The sequence below is a fragment of the Vombatus ursinus genome, unplaced genomic scaffold (assembly GCF_900497805.2).
Source record: "Vombatus ursinus unplaced genomic scaffold, bare-nosed wombat genome assembly UNPS02014832.1, whole genome shotgun sequence".
NCBI classification, from domain to species: Eukaryota; Metazoa; Chordata; class Mammalia; order Diprotodontia; family Vombatidae; genus Vombatus; species Vombatus ursinus.
The window spans coordinates 16,620,316-16,645,011 of NW_020954610.1; the positions used below are offsets into that span (position 1 = coordinate 16,620,316).

Sequence of the window (24,696 nt, forward strand, 5' to 3'; positions counted from 1 at the left end):
CTAATAATATTAATATTATGTGACGTATACAAATAAATGTTACATAAAAGATGGTCCTTGTTAATAAAACAAATTGTTGCCATGTAAATTAGGGTCTTCTTGTGAATGTTATTTTTATATCAAGATAAAAATTGAAAATTAAAGTATACCACCATGATAAATACCTAGATAATTGAAAATATCTTGAAAATTGAATAATTTTTTCTACTTCAAAGATTTCTAGCATTATTACATGGTTAGGTAGTTTGGTGTAGGGGATAGTGCATTGCTCTTGAAGTCACAAAGGTCTGGTTCAAGACTTACCTCTGATACATATTACTTAGGTGACCACTAGCAGGTAACTTGACCTCTCAATGTTCTAGGCAACTGTCTAATACTCTAAGTTACAGAAAAGTTTCCCATCCCATTGATGGGGGGTATTTTTACACTAGAAGATTCTTTTATTGATGAAATCACAGATCTACACAAATATACAACCCAGATAGCTCATGGACTCAGTATAATACAGTAAACAAATAATTTTCTGATTTTATCATCTTCCCATTTTGCTTTATTTATACAAATACGAATCTGTGGTATAATAGAACCCTGGAGTTAGAGTCAGAAGATCTGTTTTTAAGTTCCTGTTCTACCACTGATTCTGCCACTAAGAGATGGGGTAACTTTGGGCAAGCCATTTAATCTCTGGGGGACATGACTTACACTAGGAAATCCAGCATAATGGACTTAAGGCTACCCTTGGAGTCAAGAAGAGCTTCCTTTGACACATACTGGGTTTGTGACATGGACATGGGACCAGGCGCTGCAGACAGTTCTCTAGGACCCTTAAGTGGCAGAACAATTACAGATCGATAGAGCTATGTTGGAAGAAATTTCCTCACTTGCAGATGCCAATGCAGATGAAATCACAGGTCAGGACTAAAAATAAAAGGACAATAACAACTAGCAAGAAGAGCCCTGGAGAAGGGAAAATTGCCTCAAATCTGATGGGCTAAGTAGCAGAGGTAGTATGTAAACCCATCTCCTTCTGACTCCAAAACCAGCATGCTTTCCATTGCACCTGGCAAAGATATTATAATTGCAGTAAAACTTAAAATTCAGCCAAATGACCTTGATAATATAGTTTATAGTCATAAATTGCTATACAAATTAAGTTATGATTAGTTGGTGGTGATGTCCATTTAAAGCTATATTCTCAAAGTCTTTTAAGACAGTGATTCATTAGCTTACATATTTCTTGGATGTTCAGAAATGTTTGACTTCTTTTTCTTGTTTGGAGTATAAAGGAGCATTCTGTAATATTACATATTTAGGGGGGCAGCTAGGTGGCACAGTGAATAGAGTTCTGGCCTTGGAGTCAGGAGGACCTGAGTTCAAATTCAGCCTCAGACACTGAACACTTACTAGCTGTGTGACCCTGGGCAAGTCACTTAACCCTGATCGCCTCACCAAAAAGCAAAAAAAAAAAAATTACATATTTAATCTAACATTTAAAACTTTCTTCTTAAGTGATACTAAAAACAGTTTGAAGGACTTGTTGATTAAAACAAGCATCTATGTGGGCAAAATATTTAATTCATCACAGGATAAAGGAACAAACTAGTTATTTGTCAAATTATCTCTAAAAAAATATTAATCTACACCTAAGCCTAGAAAGGATATACCAATAGGGTTAATTCTCTTTTATTTTTAAAACTTTGCAAATTTAATTGTGTGAAAATGTCTGGGGGACAAATGATTTGTAAACACAAGAACCAAGGGACTTTAAACCTGGAAAGGACCTTGGAACTGATTAAGTCTATCCTCTATCCTTATTTTTCCTCAGAAATGGAGGTCCAGAATGGTCAAATGCTTGCCTAAGATCACACTACTTATTTGTAACAGAAACATGATGGAATCTTGGTTTCCAGTCCAGTGTACAGTCTACCATTCAAAATTAATTTTCTGTTAAGTACCAAAAAGATGAATTGCAATCTTTAAAATAGAATACAGAACTATGTATAGCTAAAGTTTAAAAAAAGTTTTATTAGATCCTTCTCTAATTTCATAATATGTAAGTTTGAGGAAATTATTTTAAAAGTTAATATTCAGAAGAGCAGAGACCCTATAAATTTTGAGTGTATATTTATAGTTAAATGATCTGTGAACTTTCATTTGGAAGTTCCTCCGAGAAAGCAAATTAAATCCACCCAATTCTGTTCTTTCTATTCTACTTTTGTCCAAGTCCTCCCATAAGCACACCCCAGAAGCTCTACCCAATGTACTAGAAGGCTTCGGTGTTTTCTCCTAACAAAATGAGGGCACCAGTGAAGCATTGTGGCTGTTCCCTTGTTCTCTTTCACCTTCACCATCACCCCAGCCCCTTTTCTTTCCCTATCACATATTTCCTTGATGACATCTTTATTCTTATTCTTCTTTGAAGTTTCTCATTTATTAAGTTATAGCCACCTCATTCCCATCATGTGCTTCTCCACTGCCTTCCATGATATTAACTTTTTTTTTCATCAGAGAATGTTGTGTTCCATGTCTCAGTCCCATGCAGTAACAAGAGTAGAATGTTGGTATTTAAAAGATAGGCCTTTCTTTGCATGGAAAGCTTGGAGTCATTAAAGGAGACTTTAGGAACAATGTTCTGAAGGCAATCCAGGCTTTTTTTTTCCTTCTCTTCAATTCCAAGTCCAACTAGTTTTCCACTAGTTCTGTCTGTTCTAGATGTATATGCTGATGAACAAGCTCTGTAGGTTTTCACCTGAGACATGGTAATTTTTTTCCTCAGCTCCTCATTTTCATTCTGTGTATGGATTTGTTTTTAAAATGTGTTTTTTTGTAAACAACAGATTGCAGGGTTTTCTTTTCTTACTACATCTGTCACTCCTTTTCATTTTACTGCAATATTGTTTCTTTTTTTCAAATTAGGGTTTTTTTCCCTTATTCCTCTATGAAAACAGTACCTTGTCTCTTCAATCAACTTAATTCAGTAATTTAATCTGTTTTGAGGCAACCTTCTTCCTACTGGCTCTCTTTCCCTCACATTCAAGCCTTCCCCTCCTTCTCAAGCCTCCCCGTCCCCCTTTCGTTACCCTTTTCCTTGGTTTTGGAGTTTTACTTAATGTGTTGGTTTCTTTTTATTATTTGCTTTTATCTATTTAATTCTTCCCCTCTTTTTTCCATCTCTGTTAGGTAGTCAAGTAAAATTCTCCTCCTTCTCCTCCCCTTCAACTTGTTTTGTTAGGTTTTAAAATTTCATTTTCTAAACCTTTTTGTAAAAAGGATTTATTTTCCTCATTCTCATTTCTGTCTATTCTAGACTTTCATTCTTTGATTCATGAACCTTATACTTAGTCCTTTTTTAGCATTTGTATTCCTCATGGAATTGAAGCCTCTAAGGTAACAATTCTGGGTTCCTTCTTCTAAACAGTTTCTATGTTATTACCTTGTAGATCTTGCCCCCTAGTCCATCTTTTTCTATTATGCCTCATTTTTAGAAACACTGATTCCTGCAAGTGATAGAAAGAAGATTGATCTTGGGGCTATATTCCCACCCTTTCTATTATTAATATCTTCTCTGTTACTTTATTTATGTTCAAGGGCTTTAATTGAGTTTTCATCCTCTTGAGATTGTAGGTAGTTTTCATATTTGTCTTTTAATATTCCCCTATTATTCACTTTCTGACTTCCTCTCCTTTGATGCTGCTCCCCTGGTAGTTGTACATCTAAGTTATCTCAGTGTCCTCCAACACGTCCAATTCATCTTTTAAAGGACTCCAATTTTCCCACGTCTTTTCCAACATTTCTCATTTGATAGGTGTAATGGGGTACCTCACAGTTGTTTTGATTTGTATTTCCCTAATCAATAGTGATTCAGAGCAATTTTCATAAAACTAGCTCTTAGTTTTACTTCTTAGCTCAATAGTTTTCTTAATTTCAATTTTATTAATCTCTCCTTTGGTTTTCAGTATTTCTAATTTGGTATTTAATTGGGGATTTAAATTTTTTTTTCTAGCTTTTTTAGTTGCATGCCCAATTCATTGATCTCCTCTTTCTCTATTTTATTCATGTAAGCATTTGGAGATATAAAACTTGCCCCAAGAATTCACTTTTGCTACATCCCATAAGTTTTGGGATGTTGTCTCATTATTGTCATTCTCTTGGATGAAGTTCTTGATTATGTCTAAGATTTGCTGTTTGACCCACTTATTCTTTAGGATTAGATCATTTAGTTTCCAATTAATTTTGAGTCTGTTTTTCCATGGCCTTTTATTACATGCAACTTTTATTGCATCTTGACCTGAAAAGGATGCATTTAATATTTCTGCCTTTCTGCACTAGGTTGTGAGGTTTTAATGCCCTAATACATGGTCAATTTTTGTGTGGGTGCCATGTACCACTGAGAAAAAGGTATATTCCTCTCTATCCCCCTCAATTATCTCCAGAGGTCTACCATATCTAACTTTTCTAAAACTTTATTCATCTTCTTAACTTCTTTCTTGTTTATTTTTTGTTTAGATTTACCTAGGTCTGAGAGGGGGAGGTTGAGGTCCCCCACTAGTATAGTTTTGTTGTCTATTTCTTCCTGTAACTCCCTGAACATCTCCTCTAAGAATCTGGATGCTATACCACTTGGTGCATATATGTTTAGTAATGATATTACTTTATTGTCTATGGTACCTTTAGCAGGTTGTAATTTCCTATGCATACATACATACATACATACAATCACATATGCATTTGCTTTGTCTGAGATGAGGATTACTACCCCTGTTTTTTTTTTTTTAACTTCAGTTGAAGCATAATATTTTCTGCTCCAACCTTTTACCTTTACTCTGTGTGTATCCCTCTGCTTCAAATGTGTTTCTTGTAGGATTATTGTTTTTAAGTCACTCTGCTATCTACTTCTGTTTTATGGGAGAGTTCATCCCATTCACATTCACAGTTATGATTACTATCTGTGTCTTTCTCTTCATCCTACTTCCCCCTGTTCATGCTTTTCTCTCTCCTTTCTCCCTTGCCCCCCTCACTACAGTTTCACTTTTGACTGCCACCTCCCTCAATCTGCCCTCCCTTCTGTCAGTCAATTTTTCTCCTTCCTTTTCCAAGCTACTGACTCTCTCTTGCACACCTGTCATTTCTTTTCCCAATTTTTCTTCTACCTCACTTATTTGACTTTTATAATCCTTCTTGAGCTCTTCCAAGCAGGCTTTTGGGCTTGAGACCAGTTCATATTCCCCTTTGAGGTTTGAGATGTGGGTATATTGATAATGTTGTCCTCTTCTGAATTTGTGTTTTGATCTTCCCTATCCCATAGAATCTATGATCATTGTTTGTTTCTGCTTTTTCCTCGTGATGTTTGCCTATTTAAAGTTGAGCTCTCCTTCTGGAGCACAGGGGGCACTGACCCAAGCTTCTTGTACTGGGGGCCAGGGACCTGGTCACTGGTCTTGTGTGCTGGGGCCTCAGGTGCCAGCAGCTGGAGGCTTGTAGGGGTTTGGCAGCTTACCTGGTGCTGAGCTGGGGTCAGCAACACTGAAGCTCTTGGGGTGGTGGGGAGGGTCTGGCCCCTGGAGGATGCCTGCTCACCCAGGTTTCTCCGACACACCGGAAGGTTTGGCTGCTAGAGGATGCCTGCCCGTCTGGAGTTGTGCTGAAGCACGGGGAGGATTGGCTGCTGGAGGATGCCTGCCCACTGGCGCACATGGTGGTTTTCCAAGCTGGAGTCTACTGGTTCTCCTGCCTGTGTCAAGGCACTCGGGGTCCTGGTGTTGGCGCTTGCCTGCTCCACCAACCTGGGGCTCAAGTTCTCCCACAGTTTGCTGAGGTGGAGCTCGCTGCTGGCTTGCCGAGATGCCTCCCATCCTATACTGCTCCCCTTCCATCAGAGTGAGAGGGACTTTTCCTGTTAATCCCCCAAGCTTCCCAGGTTAAAAGACTGCTGCACCCCGTCTTTCCTGCTGGCTCAGCTGGGTTTTTTCCTGGGGCTTCATTTTCTGGGTTTTTAGAATTCAATATAGGAGAGTGAGAGCAACTTACTGCTTACTCCACCATCTTAGCTCCTAGAAATCGAGCAAGTAGAAACTATTAACAGGAAGTTTTATGGAAAAATCTACTTAAACAAGTTCCTAGATTCAGATCTGATAGTAGGTAGGACAGTCCACTTTTCCTAAGGATCAAAATAGAAATCTCTGTCTTGAGTGGATACAATCTTATCATAGGACAGGGATTGGTAGAGCAGGAGACATAGTTAGACTCTGTGTAAGGAATGTATGAATTGTGTCTTTTTCTACTACATAAGAAAAGGAACTCTTAGGGTCAGAGAAAAAAAACTGCATAGGTACTAACCTTCTCTTTGATCAACTTGGAAGAGGTCATAGGAAACATCCACTCTCCCTAAAGGAGTTAAGGCTACCTTAGAGCTAAAGTACCATAGGAATTTTGATGCCAAAGAGCCCATAGGTTGAGAATAAATTTCCAAGGTGGGCTTTTGATGCTAATTTTAGAATTCAGAGTGATTATACATACATGCATGCATACATACATACATACATACAATCACATATGGATAAAAATAAAAGAATGGAAAGGATGCTCACAGTCTAAATAATATTCTATTTATATATAGTCTTCTAAAATACTAATAACAAGTATAACCCCTGTTCCAAAGTCCATTAGTATGAGATTCTCTCCTTACTGGTGTAGAGGAATGCCCTGTCCTGTATGAAGGATGGGGCAAATTTGGAGGGAGTAAGGGTGCTTCACTTTCTTTAGCCTTCTGTGGTCTTCAGACCTTGTCAAATGTCAAATGTTTCTGGAGCTTTTGACTTCCAGCTTCAAGATGGAAGATGGAAGATGGAAGAGGCTAACCCCATTTCAGCTTGCTTAAGGGGAAGACTTTGGGAAGGTATAAGAGGAATGGGCAGTCTGCATCATGTCCCTAACTCCAGCGTGCTACTCTAGGCACTTTGGGGAATTTCTCTTGGGTGAGAGCCAGGACCCTCCAGCTTCTCTCTTGGTTGATATGTATTCTCTTAGGTATACCTTTCTGATTTATGTTTTGCTACAGATTTAGATATATGGGTTTCTTTGCTATTCACTGTATGTGCTCACTGTGGACTTGGTATTTGGTGGGAAGAGAGTCAAGCCTTAGATAAAGAGCTCAGGGTCTTTTTTCTTCCCCAAAATGACAAAGTGATTAAATTGAACCTGATCATATTATATTAATAAAAGGATGTGTTCTGTGAAGTTTGGAGTCAGTCAAAGGGTTGCACTTGAGGACCTAGAGGGCCTTGAGGCTGCAGGTTCCTCACCCCTGCCCTAGACTAATAATAGTGAAGGGAGCAGATAGATATAATTCTAGCCCAGTACTCTCTCTGTCTGAGGAAAGCAGAGTGACCTCCAGCCCCAACCTCCTGTTTCCTCTCCTGGCAGGAATGAAAGTCTTATTTGGAGAAGGAAGGGGAAGGGGGGGAGAGGGAAGAGGAAGAAGAAGCTGGAGATGTTTATTCTGCCTCCCTTTGAGCCGCACAACTATAATCCCCATGCCACAGCCGGGGGAGACAATCCCTTGGCATACATGGATGGGCTCTCTCTATATGCCAGCTTCTCCCCTACCCAAGGAAACAAGATTTCCTTAATTTTGGAAATTTTTTTTTACTTTAACTAGTAAATTCATACTTTTAGGCTTGATTCTCTACTAAAGAATTGGGGCATAGATAATTTTAAATAAATGAAGAAAAGTCCTTAACAGGTTTCAATGTGATCCAGAGTATATAACACACTGCAAAAGAAAAGTATATATTGGGAACATACAAGTTTTAGGATAAATATGAAAAATTTGGGAAAAATTGGTGAGATTTATAGAACTTGATACAGAGAACATTTAAACTACAAACAATATGCACAATGACCACAATAATGAAAATGAAAATATTAAAAAATATGAGAACTGAGATTAAGTGCAATGACCAATCTTGTTTCTAAAGGAATGGTAGCTAAGTGGTAGATGAACCTATTCAGAATGTTGCAAATGAGGTCATTGTGATATTTTGCTTAACTGTTTTTCTTTGTAACAAGGTAGCATTCTATGAGTATTTGTGTAGGATGGTAATTGGGAAGTAAAAGGGTATAAAAAACAAAAGCACCAATTAAATATAAAAGAAACAATACACAAAAGTCCCATTAAGATAAAAATTATTAGCCATAGTTACATTTAAAAAGCTAATATTTGTGCTACTGTTATTAAATTTATGAAAATCCACAAAGCTTTGAGGAAAAAAATAGATAAAATAATGAAGTACATTTTGAGAACCATTACATTCATATCAATAAGAATTATTGAATTTTCTAATAGTGCTGGAGCTATCCAGTCTTTCCTATGATGATGATGATTATATGGTTATTATTATATTACATGGTTCTATGGAAATAACATAAAATTAGGGAATTTTAGTCTAGTTTGCACATCACATCACCATTTCTGAGCAAATCATTTACTGGAAACAAGATTTGAAGTATTGCAAAAAACTGCTATGTTAGATCAGCATTAAGATTTCTGGTATCATTATATCAATAGGAATGAAACTCATTGGAGGATTAATTACTATTATCTATATCTAGGTTTACCTGGTTAAATTGATGCCAGTTTTTAGCCTATCAAGATTGTTTGAACTCAGAAGATAATTGCTGAGCCTTCTAAAAATACCCAGTTTACAATAAGGATGTCATAAAAGTGGCAAAATGCATCATTTTGCTCAATGTAGCTAAGCTGAAAAATACAATTCTGTTAGGGAGCATCTTCAATATATTTTTAATCTACAGAATAAAAAAAATCATTCTCAGAAGAGCAAATCAACCAATCGGTAAGTGCTGTTTTTATACATAGTAAAACTTACAAATACTTTACCTTCATTGGTTGGTTGAAGTGTTGGCCATCCCTTAGAATAAGTAACAAGGTCGAAGACTTCCTTACAGTCATTCTGAGTAAATAAATAGCTCTTCTCTATGTCAATTTGAGAGGATGGATTTGAACTTGGAACAATTTCTTCAAAGTCATTACTATGAGGCACAATGTATGAAACTCTCTTCCTAAAAAAAAGATATTTAGTTATTTAAGCATGTTTTGCCTTAATATGCGCCATAAAATGCACGCTTATAGTATATAAATTGATAAAGAAATTTAACTATATAATATTACTATTGTCTTTACCTCAAATGATCAAATATTAAAGATATGAAATGGAATTAAAAGGCATCATATGACACAGACAATAAAATGCTGGGATCAGAAAGACTTGGGTTCAAATCATGTTTTAAATACTTACTACCTAGATGATTCTGGAAAAAGAAAAAAAGTACATTGAGTTTACTTAAATAAATATCAGATGGTGGCACCACCAAAAAAAAAAAAATACTTACTACCTGAGTAGCACTGTGCAAGTTAATTTATGGCTCTCACCCTTGTTTTTTTTAACTGTACAATGGTGTAATCATACCTGTTGAACTTATCAGATATGATTATTGTAAGAATCAAATGAAATAATGTAAAATTCTTTGCAAACTTTAAAACATTATACAATTGTTAGATTTAATTATTATTGTTTAATTGGAAGACTTAAAACTTCTTTCTTTAACGCTGTAGTTTATTTTGACCAAATTGTCCACCTACCACTACCTTCTCAACAACCACAATGTTTCATCTTCTTGGAAGCAAACAGCATTCCTTTAGGATAGAAAATCCTAGAGCCTGTTCATTCAAAGGTGCTTAACATTCAAATGCTCCTGAAAAAGTTCCAGCTTGGTGAAGAAATAGAATTTTTTAAAATGTCTTTCAGTCTCTTGTTTAATTAGTCCCTTCACTATATGAAAGTTGAATTCAAGCCAGTTTTGAACTCAGCACACATTTTTAAATTGTATTTTAAAATTTATTGTTTATTTATTTTTAGCATTAATTTAAAAAAACTTTTTGAGTTCCAAATTCTCTTCCTCCTTTCATCCTCTCCCCTACCCAATGAGAAGGCAAGCAAAATGATACTCACCATATATGTAAAGTCATGCAAAATATATTTCCATATTAGCCATGTTGAAAAAAAAATCAAGAAATGTCAAGTGAAAAAAGCTCCAAGGTGCAGAGTCCATCAGTTTTCTCTCGAGGGGAACAGCATTTTTCATTATAGATCCTTAGGAATTGTCTTGGATCATTGTATTGATTAGAGTAGCTAAGTCTTTCATAGTTGATCATAATCATAATATTGCTGCTACTATGAATTCATATATATCAAGTACTTAAGGTTGTTTACAAGAAAGGAAAAGGACTGACACTATGGTTTCATTGATGCAATTAACTCCCAAGTTTAGAAAACTCCCTTTACCAATTCAGACTGTCACTTTCACTGGGATTTAGTCATAAGAAAGTTGCCTAGAACAGTGGTATCAAATTCAAATACCACATATTGACTTAGAAAACCACAAATTGCCATTATCTATATTGTACTGTATTTCTATTTATTTTGTCAAACATTTCTCAATTACAGTTTTTTTGTTTTTTATTTTATTTATTTATTTTTTTTTGGTGAGGCAATTGGGGTTAAGTGACTTGTCCAAGGTCCCACAGGTAATATGTCAAGTGTTTGGTCTGAGGCCGGATTTGAACTCAGGTCCTCCTGACTTCAGGGCCGGTGCTCTATCCTCTCAATTACATTTTAATTGTATTTGCAGTTGCACCTGAGTTTTGCAGGTTTCGGGCAGAAAGTTTGACACTTCTGGGCCCTACAATATTGAGAGGTTAAGTGACTGGCTGGTTGTTATACAGTGAGTCAGAGGTCTGCAACTTAGATGTCACCCTGAATTCTACTCTCCCTTTCTCCAAATATCTAATCAATTGCCAACCCAGTCATTCCTACCTCAGCAAAATCTCTCCCATTGTTTTCTATTTACACTGCCACACCCCTGCTTCAAGCCCACATAACCTCTTACCTGGCCTATTGCAATACCCTCCTAATTAATCTCCCTACGTTAGCTCTCTCTTCCAAACTCCATACAAGCAGCTAAAAAGATTAGTAAATCAAATGATTTTATTGAAGTACAGCTCTGACCATGTCATTCCTCTACTCAATAAATTGTAGTGGTTCCATTTTGTCTTGTGCATAAAATATAAACTCTCTTGTTTAGCTTTTAAAGCCCTTCACAACCTGGCCTTAACCTATCTTTCCACCTCCTTATACCTCTGATAAGCCAAACTGACTTTTACTATTCTTCCTGTAACATACTCTCCCATCTCTGTGACTTTGAATGGGCTATCTGTCAGGCCTGGAATGCACTCCCTCCTCACTTCTCTCTCTTAGAATTCCTGGTGTTCTCCAAAAGCTCAGCTCAAGTGAAACTTTTCCTAATCCTACCAGTCTCTTTTTCCTAAAAATGACCTTGTATTTATTTTGCGTATATTTCTATACCTTTAGATTTAGCAAAATCTGAAGGTCAGAAGAGGCAAAACCAGAATAAAAATATAAAGGTGAAGCCCTTTCAGATGTAAAGTAAACATTCCACACCCTAAAAATGGTTTGAGGCTTAAGAGCTCAACTTCATAAGGGAATACCAACAAAGACACCCAAGGGCTATGAGTGCCTTTTCTCTCAGCTACTTATTTGTATAATACCCCAACAGGAATCTGGGAAACATAATAAGCTGATCCCCATAAGTCAGGCTTGCACAACATGTGGCCAACCAAAGGATTTCTGGTGGCCTGTGAAAAATGTAGGGTTGTCATTGCATACTCTCTCCTGTTTGTCACATGACCTGCCACAACCAACCATCACTGTTGCTATCAAACCAAAGTTGCAAACCTACATTTTTCACCAGCCCTGAAATCCTTTGGGGGGCCATGGGCCATATGTTGTGCAAGCCTGCCATAAGTGAAGGGAGACATTCCTCACTGAGGGAACTTGCTCCTACAAAGAACAAGGTTGAACAGGAAAGAAGAGACCTTTCCTATCTCCTGCCTAAGGGAGTAAAAGAAAAAAAAAGGCTTTGGTTATCTCTAGGTTAAGGATCATTGCCTTTGCTGAAATGGCTGTAGCACTCTAAATGAAAGAAGTGCCCTCATACTGCTTCAGCTGATAGAGTATTGAAATTAGTCTAACCATAGATTAATAACGGTGAAGGCTGAGCCTAATGGACAGCTAGGTGGCACAGTGGGTAGAGCATCTGTCCTGAAGTCAGGAGGACCTGAGTTCAAATACAGCCTCAGACCAAACACTTGACACTTTGACACTTCCTAGCTGTGTGACCCTGGGCAAGTCACTTAACCCCAATTGCTTAAAAAAAAAAAAAGCTGAGCCTAGGGAAGTCCAGCAGAGGCCATGCTCTGTGAAGAGCCAAGAGCCCAGTGGCTGAGCTCTCTGCCTTACCTAGTCAAGGAACAGCTGCCTAGGGGCTATACAAAGTCCCTCTCATAAGGAAGAAAGAAAAACTGCAAATGCTGGATAATTATTTATCAGGAATGACTTCTATAAAAAGGATTTTCGTGATGAGTGAGATATACTTGATCTTTAATGTTCTTTACAACTTTAAGATTTTGTTATATGTTTTAGTAAAGTTATTACTATATCAAACCATACGCACATAAGTAAAGATATAACTTATCTTCAAAGTTCCTAAAAATATAAAAAACTGTTAGTACCCTTTTTTAATATATGAAATTCCTTGGGTAAAAGTTCATTATTAGCCATCTTAACTTGTTTTCTATTAAGGCACACTTTCCTTTCTGAGAAGAAGTGTGGCATGCTAAATAGAGTCCCAGACTCTATTTAAAAATTAGGAGTTCTAGATTTGAATCCTATCTCAGACACTTTCTGGTTGTATCACGATAGACAAGTCACTTAACTTCTCAGAGTCTCTGCTTACCCATCTGTAAAATGGAAAGATTAATATTTGTGCTACTCACTTGACAAGGTTGTTGTAACAAAGGTGTTTTCCAACTCCTAAATGCTATAACTGGAATTTATTACTGGTTTTTGTTCCTTCAGCATTTTATTGTGAAACCAAACTGCTATTCTTCCAATTGCTCCTGTAGAACTGCACTATTTTAATGAAAATGCTATTGTCAGTCTTAAATCTAACACTTTCTTTAGTCCTCAACTTCCTTCACCTTGTGCAGCGTCTGAAACTGTTGCTTGTCTTTTCCTCTTGGAGTTCTCTCCTCTCATGTCTTTTGGGACGCTGCTCTTGCCGACTTATTCAATTCTATGACAACTATTTCTTAGTCACCTTTACTATCTCATTGTCTCCTGTTCCCCAAAGTGACTGTTCTCTAAGTCTCGGTCCTGGACTCTTTCCTCTGTTATTTCTATCCTTCTCCTTTGGTGACCTAATCAGATCCCCTGGGTTCAGTTATCCTCTCTCTGAAGAGGACTACAAAATCCATATATGTTGTTCTAATCCTTTCCTCAACTCCAACCCTATATTGCCAGTTGTCTGCTGGAAAGCTTCACCTGGATGTCCTCTAAGCAACTTAAACTATGTAGGTTCTTGTGTTTTCCTTAAACTTGTTCCTCCTTTAAACTTATATATTTACATTGAGGGTCCTACCATGAAATGTGTTCCTGTTTGAGAAAAGGGGTTCTGTCAAGAAATGATCTTTAGAATAGAAAAGATGGAACGAAAATGGTTAATAGGGACTGGAAACTCAAGATAAAAAGAAGATAAGAAGAGAGCACTTATTTACCCTCAAGGAGCTATTACCCTCAAGTCACTTAACTACTGAATGATGAAAGAACTGGACTGTGTGATTGCTGTGCCAATGTCAGTGATATTTTAAAGATCATGGAAAATGAAAGAGCTGCAGTAGTTCTGGAGAAGGGCAAATGCACTGATTTTCTAAAATGAGAAAAAATTGGAGTCTGTAAACTATAGGCCATTGAGCTTAATTCTAACTCATGGAAAAATTCTAGAATGTAAAGTTTTAAAGTTACTGATATCTTCACCTAAGATAAGAAGGGAAGTGGTTGAATGGGAAAAAAATCTTTGTGTCAAATTTCTCTGGTAAAGATTTGGTATCTGAGTTATATAAAAATTGTGTGTGTGTGTGTGTGTGTGTGTGTGTGTGTGTAAATAAAAATAAGTGGTCAAAGGATAGGAACAATTCTCAAATGAATTGAAAACTATTAACAATCATATCATTGCTTCTATTACTATATCAGGCCGTATGTATTTAAGTAAAGATATAGCTTACCTTCAAAATTCACACAGAAAAATCCCAATAAAACTGTTAGTATGATTTTCTGTATGTGAAATTGTTGAGGTGAAAGTTCATTATTAGCCAATTTAGTATATTTTCTAATAAATCTCTTTTTCCTTTTTAGAAGAAGTATAGCTTATTAAATAAAGCATCAAACTTAGAATAAGCAGTACTAGTTTTGAGTTCTATTTGGAGAAAGAATGCTTCAAATGACTAATAATAAGAGAAATGCAAATAGAAACAATTCTGAGATTTCATTCTACCCCCTGAAAATTGGCAAAAATGACAAAAGATGAGCTAATCAATGTTGGAGGAGTTGTGGAAAGATAGGTACACTAGTGCATTGCTGGTGGAGGTGTGAATCAGTACAGTCACTTTGGAAAACAATTTTGAATTATGCAAATAAAGTAAGTAAATTGTCCATATCCTTTCACCCAGAGGTTCCATGACTAGATTTAGGCCATTAGAAGAAGAAAGTTCTTATGTACAGTAAAATATGTACAGCAGCACTTTTTGCTATAGCAAAGAATTGGAAATAAAGTATTTTCCATCAATTGGGGAATGGTTAAATAAACTGTGGTATATGAATGTAATGGAATATTACTATGTTGTAAGAAGTGATGAATATGATAAATACAGAGGAACTTTGAAACAGCTACATGAGCTGATGAAGAATGAAGAAAGCAGAGCCAAGAAAACAATATACACTGTGTCTACAACAATGTAAACAGAAAGAACCCCCCTAAAATCAAAAGTGAATGTTGCAAAATTACAAAGTGTATCTTGAAAGAAGAGATATGAATTTTTCACTCTGTTTTTAGTTGTTTTGAGTCTTCTTATGCAAAATGAATAATATGATAATGCTTTAGCTGACTGCCCATGTATAACCTAAATCAAATTGCTTACTGACTCAGGGAGGAGGGAAGGCAGGATAGAATTTAGAACTCAAAACTTTAAAAGCAATGTTTAAGAAACTGTTTTAACATGTAACTGGGGAAAAATAAAATATTTTAAAAAAGGAAGAAGAGATATGAGAAGATATCCCCACCCCACCCCTTTCCAGAAGTGGGAGGTCCACAAGTACTGTACATTGCATGTTCATTTACCAAATATACCTGCTCCCCACCTCTCTTAACCAGGGATCAATTCCTCAAAACAAAGAACTTTTTAAGAAGAAAAAGAAAAAAAAACAGTTCAGCAAAACTAACACATCAAAGAGTCTGATGGTCTCATGGTATATTCAATTAGAATATGTAATTAAAGGGATACTTAATAAACATCTAGGGTGAAAACAAAGAGTCAGCATAGTTTCATCAAGAACAGGTCATAACAAGATACTAGGAGAATAGCAAAGTGAGAGGCAACCCAGGGTGCAGTTTTTCTCCATTACGTCAAATAAACGATAAATATCCCAAAATGAAGCAAATACAACAATAACTGGAAGAGAAAAACTGAAAGAACTCATCACTAGATAATTATACAATGAATAACAGAATAGCTCACAAAACCACTGCTCCAGGCACCTCCATATATGGCTTCCCCATCAACGTCTGTCAATGCACTGGGAACAAGGCAACCATTTATCCTACCTGATGAAAAGGGCAGTTTTAAGGCACGGAATTTTGGAATTAACTCTTTGGCAGTATCCCAAGTCCAGTCAAGTCTAGGGAGCAGTTAGGACCATAAATCAAAATAGCCCAGGGGCTTGAAAGGAAGGAAAGGGTTGTATAGGAGGGTGGTACTTAGGAAAGAAGACTGTGGTGGAGGATGGGGCCCAGAAATACAGAACTGGTCACAAAGATTTAATTCTGCACAAGAAGAAAAGGAGGAAACAAGTAACTAGCAAAAGGCATATAAGAAAGGTAGATAATGGCAAATGAAAAGTTTTTGGGAGTTTCCCCTCAGTACTGTCCCAGGGGACTGTCCACTGACATTTTCTGAAATAGACCATCAGGGTCAGCTTTAGGGACTGAAGAAAGGCAGTCTCAGAGAGGAAAGTATAGCTCAGAAGACGATAAGTAGAGAAATAAAGTGACCTCTAGGAGTCTAGCCACAGTGATATCCCAAATGAGTTGTTCTCATCTGAGAGCTCCAGATTTAATTTCTTTATAATAATGTGAAAGAACAAGGAGTGAGCAATAAGAGCTAGAAGAGAGGTACAATCAATGTTGGGCCTATAGAAGGGAAAGGATTGACTATAAGAAACATGTCTAAAGCAAAAACATCAGAGGAAAAATGGAAAAGTAACTAATAAAGACATACAAAAGCTGCCTGAAGAGAAGAAGAAACATTTAAAGAAAAGAACCATTTCAAGTGAATAAGTACCATATAATAAAGGAAAGTGAGTAAAAATCCCCTGAGAAAAGTGAAGGTGTTAAAACAAAGCCTGCAAGGCCTGAAACAACAATGGAAGAATACCACTACCTTCCAGAAAGGCTTATAAAAACAAATCAACGAGCTTAATAAGATACTAGAGAATTAGAACCAAAGTCACAGACAATTTGCAAAAAAAGGAGATTCTCTGAAAGTGAGAATGACAGAATTAGAATACAAAGGCAGAAGGAAAATTAACTGAACAAAATTTAAAGGCAAGAAGACTTGAAGAAAACTGAAATTTCTACAAAATGAGAACATTGAACTGGGAGATTGGAGGTAAAGAGATAATCTTAGAATTATAGGACTCCTACAGAAATATCATGAAAAAGAAAATGTGACAATTATAGTTCAAGAAATCTTATAGAAAAGTTGCCCAGATTAGAAGAAGAGTACAAATTGAGAAGCCAAGAACACCAATTAAAAAAAAATCCTATGTTCAATTCATTAAGAAACATCAGTCAAATGTGAGTATTAAAACATCAAATAACAAATTTTGTTGATAGCAAAACCCTTTCATATGTTAGGAAGAATCAATCAGTAGAGGATTTACTCCTAGTTCACAAGAAAGTGAATATCAAAATATGATATGTAAAAAAGCCAAAAAGATCAGTTGGCACCCAAAACAATATATTATAACATGCAGAGTCTAAGAAAGATCAAAGAAAATAATTTGATGTTCAGCAAACAGGAAAAATTTGTGTCATTCTTTCTAAAGAACTCAGAGATGAATAATATATTCAACATGTAAAATGACCAAACAGAAGAAAGTTAAAACAATTTCAGATAGCCACGAAGGACTAAGAAATGAAATGAATGTTTTTATATGGCTAGGGTTGGGCAAGGCCATGAATGTGGGATGGGAGAAGTTTTTTTTTTTTTTTGTTCAATGCTTTATTCTTAAAACAAAAAACGAACCTTGCATATTATCTTAGAGATATTGAGAAGGTAAAGAGAACATCAGTGGACTAAAGAATCTAAAGAGCAAATAATATACAGACAGTTCTCACTTGATGTAAGTGGGTTCCCCAGACCTCTGTAAAGTGATTTTTACAAAATGCAAATTTTTTTGTGGATGTGGGAAGGGAGAGATTAAGGGAGGATGGTGGTCACACATGTGGAGGGAGAGGGCCTGCACATACTGGGACCAGGACCAGACATGTAGGGGCCTGGCCAGAACCAAGAGAAAGAACATGTGGTAGGGCAGACAGATAGGGGCTGAACCCAGAGAGAGATAGGAGAAGATGAGTGACATGCAGGGGCTAGGGATAGACATATGGTACCCCAGTGGGGACAGATGGAAGACAGATCCCCAGAGGCCATACAGGTGGGTGGAGAGAGGCAAAGGTCTCCTCTTGCAGCCCAGAGGTCTCAAGCTATGGCCCCATCTCCCATCTCTGTACATCTGTTTTTCTGCTTTCACTTGGAGGTTTTTTTTTTTTTAAAGATTTTGCTTTGGGCAGGGGGGAAGGGGGAATGGGAGACTGTGAAACACTGAGCCAAAGGGCAGGAGCAAAGAGAGAGAGCACAGTACTGTACAGTAAAGTGAATATAGGTATTTTTTTTTTTTTGGAATGTGAATTCCTTATAGAATTCTTTATATAAAGTTGAATTTGCATAATGCAAATTTATGTAAACCGAGAACTGTCTATAAAGGCAAAAATCAGGAGAGTAGGAAGAAAAAGTCTACTAAAATTTCAAGGTAAAAAACACCTTCCTTTATTAGTGATCAGTTTCATAGTTGGCATGAGAACTCAGATAAAGAAAAGGAGGAAACAGGGGGACCTAGAAAGAATCAGAAACCACATTCTGTCTCAGGAAGGGGAAGGGTGAGAAAATGAGAGAAGGGAGTGAGGGGGAAAATAAAACAAAAATAAACTCAAGAAATTTGGGATTAGGCAAGGTAATAAGAGGGAAGAGGAGTTGAGTCAAGGAGATCAGAAATGAAAGCAACAACCCACACAAAAAGGTAGTGACTTAAAAAAGAAGCAACACCCATATATACATACACATATAAATCAAAGACACATACACACATATACATTATGTATATATATATTTTCATATATATAAACACATATACACACACATATTAGTTACTAACTGTGTGAACCTCAGCAAGTCACTTAACCTACATTTGCCTCAGTTTCCTCATCTGTAAAATGGGGATTACAATAGCATCTATTACTGATGGTTGTTTAAGGATCAATAAGATAGCATGTGTTCCCCAACTGACAAATGGTCAAAGGATATGAATAGGCACTTCTCAGATGAAGAAATCAAAGCTATCTATAGGCATATGAAAAAATGCTCTAAATCACGTTTGATTAGAGAAATACAAATTAAAACAACTCTGAGATACTACCTCACACTTATCAGATTGATTAATACGACAAAAAAGGAAAATGATAAATGTTGGAAAGGATGTGGGAAATTTGGGACACTAATACAACTGTTGGAGGAGTTGTGAAATGATCTAACCATTCTGGAACCATGACCAAAGGGCAACCAAACTGTGCATACCCTTTGATCCAGCAATACCATTACTAGGTCTGTATCCCAAAGAGATCATAAAGAAAGGAAAAGGACCTACATGTGCAAAAATATTTATAGCAGCCCTTTTTTTGGTGGAAAACATTAGAAATTGAGGGGATGCCCATCAATTGGGAATGGCTGAACAAGCTGTGGCATATGACTGTAATGGAATGCTATTGTGCAATAAGAAATGATGAACAGGCAGATTTCAGAAAATCCTGGACTTATAAGAACTGATGCAAAGTGAAATGAGCAGAACCAGGAAAACATTGTACACAGTATCAGCAACATTGTGTGATGATCAACTATCAACTCAGCTCTTCTCAACAACACAATGATCCAAGGAAGTACAAAAGACCCATGAAGGAAAATGCTATCCATATCTCTATAAAGAACTGATGGACTTTGAATGCAGACCAAAACATTTTTTTTTCACTTACTGTATTTTCTCGTGTTTTTTAAAAAATCTGTTTCTTCTTTCACAACTGTGATTAATATGAAAATACTTGTTTTTACATGAAAGTTTTACATGTATAAACTATGTCAAACTGCCTACTATTTTCAGAAGAGGGGAGAAGAGGGAGAGAAGGAGAAAATTTGGAACTCAAAATCTTGTAAAAATGAATGCTAAAAATTTTCTTGACATATAACTGGAGAAAAAAATAAAATACTATTAAACAAAAAAAATAGCATATGTAAGGTGCTTTGTAAAACTTTAAGCACTATATAAATATTAGCTATTATTATTACTGCAACAAAGTAAATGAAAAGCTCCTTAAAAGGAGGCCAAATTGTAAGAAAGTGAAAAGTCAATGGAATTCCTGCCCAACAGATAATGAAAACACATTTTTTGCAGCAACCCTTTGTAGCAATCCCCTCTGTAGTCATGCTTCCAATCTACACTTGTATACATGGGTTAGGATTCCTGCAGAGGGGGAAAGGTACTTGTTACTCTATTACTCAGGGTTTCAAGGATAACCTTAAGAGGCTGTATTTCTAAGTAGACACTCACAAGCCCTCACCAATACATTCTCCACTAATAATCTTCCAGTACCCTCAATTCATTTTTAGTAAAGTCATCCGCTAAACGGTAGAATAAAAACAGTTTTTATTATTTCTTTGGGATATAGCCCTAGAAATGGTATTGCTGGGACTAGTCAGTTTCTGAGACTGGATTTAAACTCAGGTCTTCTTGACTCTAGGTCCAGTGATCTATCCATTGCACCACCTGAAAGCTACTTTCTAAGTTCCATTTGAAGTAGAGGAGAATCACTGCTTTCCCCCAGAAATTACGATAATGTAAAGGCAGAAGCCAGATGAATAAAATAAATCCACCCAAAACCTCAGGACAGTTAATCAAAACAGAATAGTGGATGAATCAGTAGTAAGAATCGAGAGAAGTCAGTTCTGCTTAAGTCCCTTTACTGATGAAATAACATAGGTCAACTCCCCTCCTAACCTACAAGAGAAAAAAGAAGAAAAAGAAAAGAAAGAAAAAATTAAAAATCACATGGAGAAGACATTTTACTTCTAAGCATATGCCCCATGGAGATCAAAGACAGAAAGAAGGGCCTAAGTGGTAGTAAAAGAATAGAAACAATGTTGGCACTGATTAGGAAATGGCTAAACAAATTGTAATACATGAATGTAACATACTGATCTGTTAAAAACAACAAGTATGACAAATTCAGGAAAGCATGAGAAGATGCATATGTACTGATGCAGTGAAGTAAGGAAACTACGAAAATAATCTATCAATTGAATACAAGCTCCCTAAAGGCAAAGATTATCTCACTTTTGGAGTCATCCCTAAGGTCTAACACAGTGCATGACATAATGCACAAGATGATGGGTTGAATATATTTGATGACTACAACAATATAAAAGGAAAGCAGAATGAAATGAAAATGAATATTGCACCATTAATATGACCAAACTTGGTCCTGAGAGAAATGATAAAATATATCTCCCTCCTTTCACTAGAAAGTAGGGAAATATGGTTGTGGAATGTTACATATGCTATCAGATTCAGGGGATGTGTCAGTTGGTTTTTCTGAATTGATTTTTCCTCAATAGGCTTGCTGGATAGGGGAGGTGAGCATATTCAGAAATGAATGTTATACAAAAAACAAAAAGACATCAATAAAAGTCTTTCAAAAAGATAAAAAGGAAAAGAACCAACTGGAGAAGGGGGAGAAAATTAGCATTACAACATCCATTTTGGTCCTGTGGGGTGGAGCCAAGATGGCAGAGTAAAAGCACGGTCTTGCTTGAGCTCTCCTCCAAATGCCTCCAAATCCCTGTAAAAAAATGACTCTAAACAAATTTTAGAGCAGCAGAAAGCACAAAAAGACAGAGTGAAACAAATTTCCAGCCCAAGACAACTGGATAGTTGATGGGAAAGGTCTGTTGTGCAAGGCTGAGAGAAGAGTGCAGTTCAATATGGGCTGCACCAGCACAGACCAGGCGCCAGCAAACCCAGGGCAGGCCTCAAGGAACTGAAACACTAGCACCTATGGCAGATTCCAGACTTCTCAATCCACAAACGCCAAAGACAACATAGAAGGTCAGTGGGAAAGATCTGTTGGAACTGGGTGAAAGAGGAGTGTAGATCATCCTAGGCCCCAGCATAGCCCTGGGGTGGCAGTGGTGGCAGCAGCAACAGCAGCAACAGCAGCTGCTTCAGAGCTCTCAGCCCACAGATGCTAAGAGGACTGAACAACTGATCAGAAGGAGATTACAGGGATCTCTTTGCTGGCACTGAGGCAGGATTCTATGCTTTGCCCTTACTTGGATCTGGGTAGCAGTCCTGTGTGGCAGTCCTGGGGTGAGGAGGAGCACTGGCCTTAACCGGGCTTGAGGCAGCAGTGGAAAGGGAATCCTCCTCATAGTTCCAAGGAAGAAAAAGAGTGCTTATGGTCACTTACTGATCAGAACACAGGCCAGGAGAGGAGTAAAACACCTCTCTTTAGATCGTACCACCTTGGAAGAACTGAAAACTTACAGGTCCCTAGAAATATCTCTGAAAACAGCTACACAAAACCCCTGAAGCTTGGGACAGTACATTCTCCACGCTGGAAGCAGAGCCCTACCTTAACAAAGAGTTAAAAAGTCAAATAATTGACTGGGAAAATGAGCAAACAGCAGAGAAAAAAACTCAGACCATAGAATCTTACTTTGGTGACAAGGAAGATCAAAACATAGAATCGGAAAAAGACAACAAAGTCAAAGGTCCTACATCCAAAGTCTCCAAAAAAATATGAATTGGTCTCAGGCCATAGAAGAGCTCAAAAAGGATTTTGAAAATCAAGTAAGAAATTTAGAGGAAAAATTGGGAAAAGAAATGAGAGTGATACAAGAAAGTTATGAAAAATGAGACAACAGCTTGATAAAGGAGACACAAAAAAAAACTGTAGAAAATAACATCTTAAAAAATATACTAGACCAAATGGCAAGAGAGATCCAAAAAGTCAATGAGGAGAAGAACACCTTTAAAAGCAGAATCAGCCAAATGGAAAAGGAGGTCCAAAAGGTCATTTAAGAAAATAATTCCTTAAAAATTAGAATGGAGCAATCACGAAATTATAAAACAAAACCAAAAGAATGAAAAAATAGAAGACAATGTGAAATATCTCATTGGAAAAACAACTAACCTGGAAAAGAGGTCCAGGGGAGATAATTTAAAAATTATTAGATTACCTGAAAAATCATGATCAAAAAAAAAAGCTTAGACATTATCTTTCAAAAAATTATCAAGGAAAATTGCCCTGATATTCTAGAACCAGAGGATAAAATAGAAATTGAAAGAATCCACCAATCCCCTCCTGAAAGAGCTCCCAAAAGGAAAACTCCCAGGAATATTATAGCCAAATTCCAGAGTTTCCCGGTCAAAGAGAAAATATTGCAAGCAGCCAGAAAGAAACAATTCAAGTATTATGAAAACACAATCAGGATAACACAAGATTTAGCAGTTTCTACATTAAGGGATCAGAGGTCTTAGAATACGATATTCCAGAGGTCAAAGAAGCTAAGATTAAAACCAAGAATCACCTACCCAGCAAAACTGAGTATAATCCTTCATGGGGAAAAATGGACATTCCATGGTGTAGAGGAATTTAATGCATTCTTGAGAAGCCAGAGCTAAATAGAAAAATTGACTTTCAAATACAAAACCCAAGAGAAGCATGAAAAGGTAAACAGGAAAGAGAAATCATAAGGGACTTATTAAAGTTGAACTGTTTACATTCCTACATGGAAAGATGATATTTGTAACTCATGAAACCTTTCTCATTATTAGGATAGTTTGAGGGAATATATATAGACAGAGGGCACAGGGTGAGTTGAATATGAAGGGATGTTATCTAAAAAATGAAATTAAGGGGTAAGAGAGGAATGTACTGAAAGAAGGAGAAAGGGAGAGGTAGAATGGGGTAAATTACCTCACATAAAAAAAGCAAGAAAAAGCTTTTACAATGGAGGGGAAGAAGGGAGAGGTGAGGGGGAATGAGGGAACCTTACTCTCATCGGATTTGACTTAAGGAGGAAAAAACATATATACTCAATTGGGTATGGAAACCTATATTACTCTACAGGAAAGTACAGGGGAAAGTGATAAAGGGGGTGTAATAGAAGGGAGGACAGATTGGGGGAGGGTGTAATCAGAAGCAAACACTTTTGAGGAAGGACAGGGTCAAAGGAGAAAATAGAATAAATGCGGGGTGGAATAGGCTGGAGGGAAATATAGTTAGTCTTTTACAACGTGACTATTACAGAAATGTTTCGCATGACTACACATGTATAACCTATATCGAATTGCTTGCCTTCTCAATGAGGTTAGGTGGGGAGGGAGGAAGGGACAGAATTTGGAACTCAAAAGTTTTAAAAACAAAAGTTAAAAATTGTTTTTACCTGCAACTGGGAAATAAGATACATAGGCAATGGAGTATAGAAATCTATCTCACATTAGAGGAAAACTAGAAGGGGAAGGATATAAGAGAATGGGGGGTGATAGATAGGAGGGCAGATTGGTGAAGGGGTAATCAGAATACACACCATCATGGGGTGGGTGGAGGTGAGAGATGGAGAGAAAATTTGGAACTCAAAATCTTGTGGAAGTGAATGTTGAAAATTAAAAATAAATAAATAAATTTAAACTCAAAATTTTAAAAAGTTATAAAATTAAAAAGAACATACATTTATATATCATAAACATAAGGATTGAATTGGTTGATCTCTAAGGATCCTTCAAGCTGTACATCCTACGTGAACAAAGGTGCTAATATTATTTATGCAGGACCAAGTACTAAGTCAATAGTACAAATGGCATTTGAGGAATTTCTGCCATTAAGTTTTTTTTTTTAAGGCAATTGGGGTTAAATGACTTGCCCGGTCACACAGCTATTAAGTGTCAAGTGTCTGGTCTGCGGCCGGATTTGTACTCAGGTCCTCCTGACTTCAGGACCGGTGCTATATCCACAGTACCCCTCTACCACTAAGTTTTAAGAGTACTAATTATCAATGAGTATATTTTCTTTAAAGTAAGGGGAATAAACTTCAAAATTCAG

At 36.8% G+C, this 24,696-nt stretch overlaps 1 protein-coding gene across 1 annotated transcript in view; it reads right to left on the reverse strand.

Annotated features, from left to right (window-relative positions):
• SHOC1 (shortage in chiasmata 1) overlaps positions 1 to 5,852 on the reverse strand; it is a 116,671-nt gene extending 110,819 nt beyond the window's left edge. Inside the window, exons 1-3 of the mRNA XM_027839174.1 lie at positions 5,732 to 5,852; positions 5,578 to 5,641; positions 737 to 816 (exon numbers count right to left, since the gene is read on the reverse strand). Coding sequence (XP_027694975.1) covers positions 737 to 816; positions 5,578 to 5,641; positions 5,732 to 5,852 — 265 coding nt within the window. The remainder of the gene's footprint in view (positions 1 to 736; positions 817 to 5,577; positions 5,642 to 5,731) is intronic.
• Between the last annotated feature and the right edge of the window lie 18,844 nt (positions 5,853 to 24,696).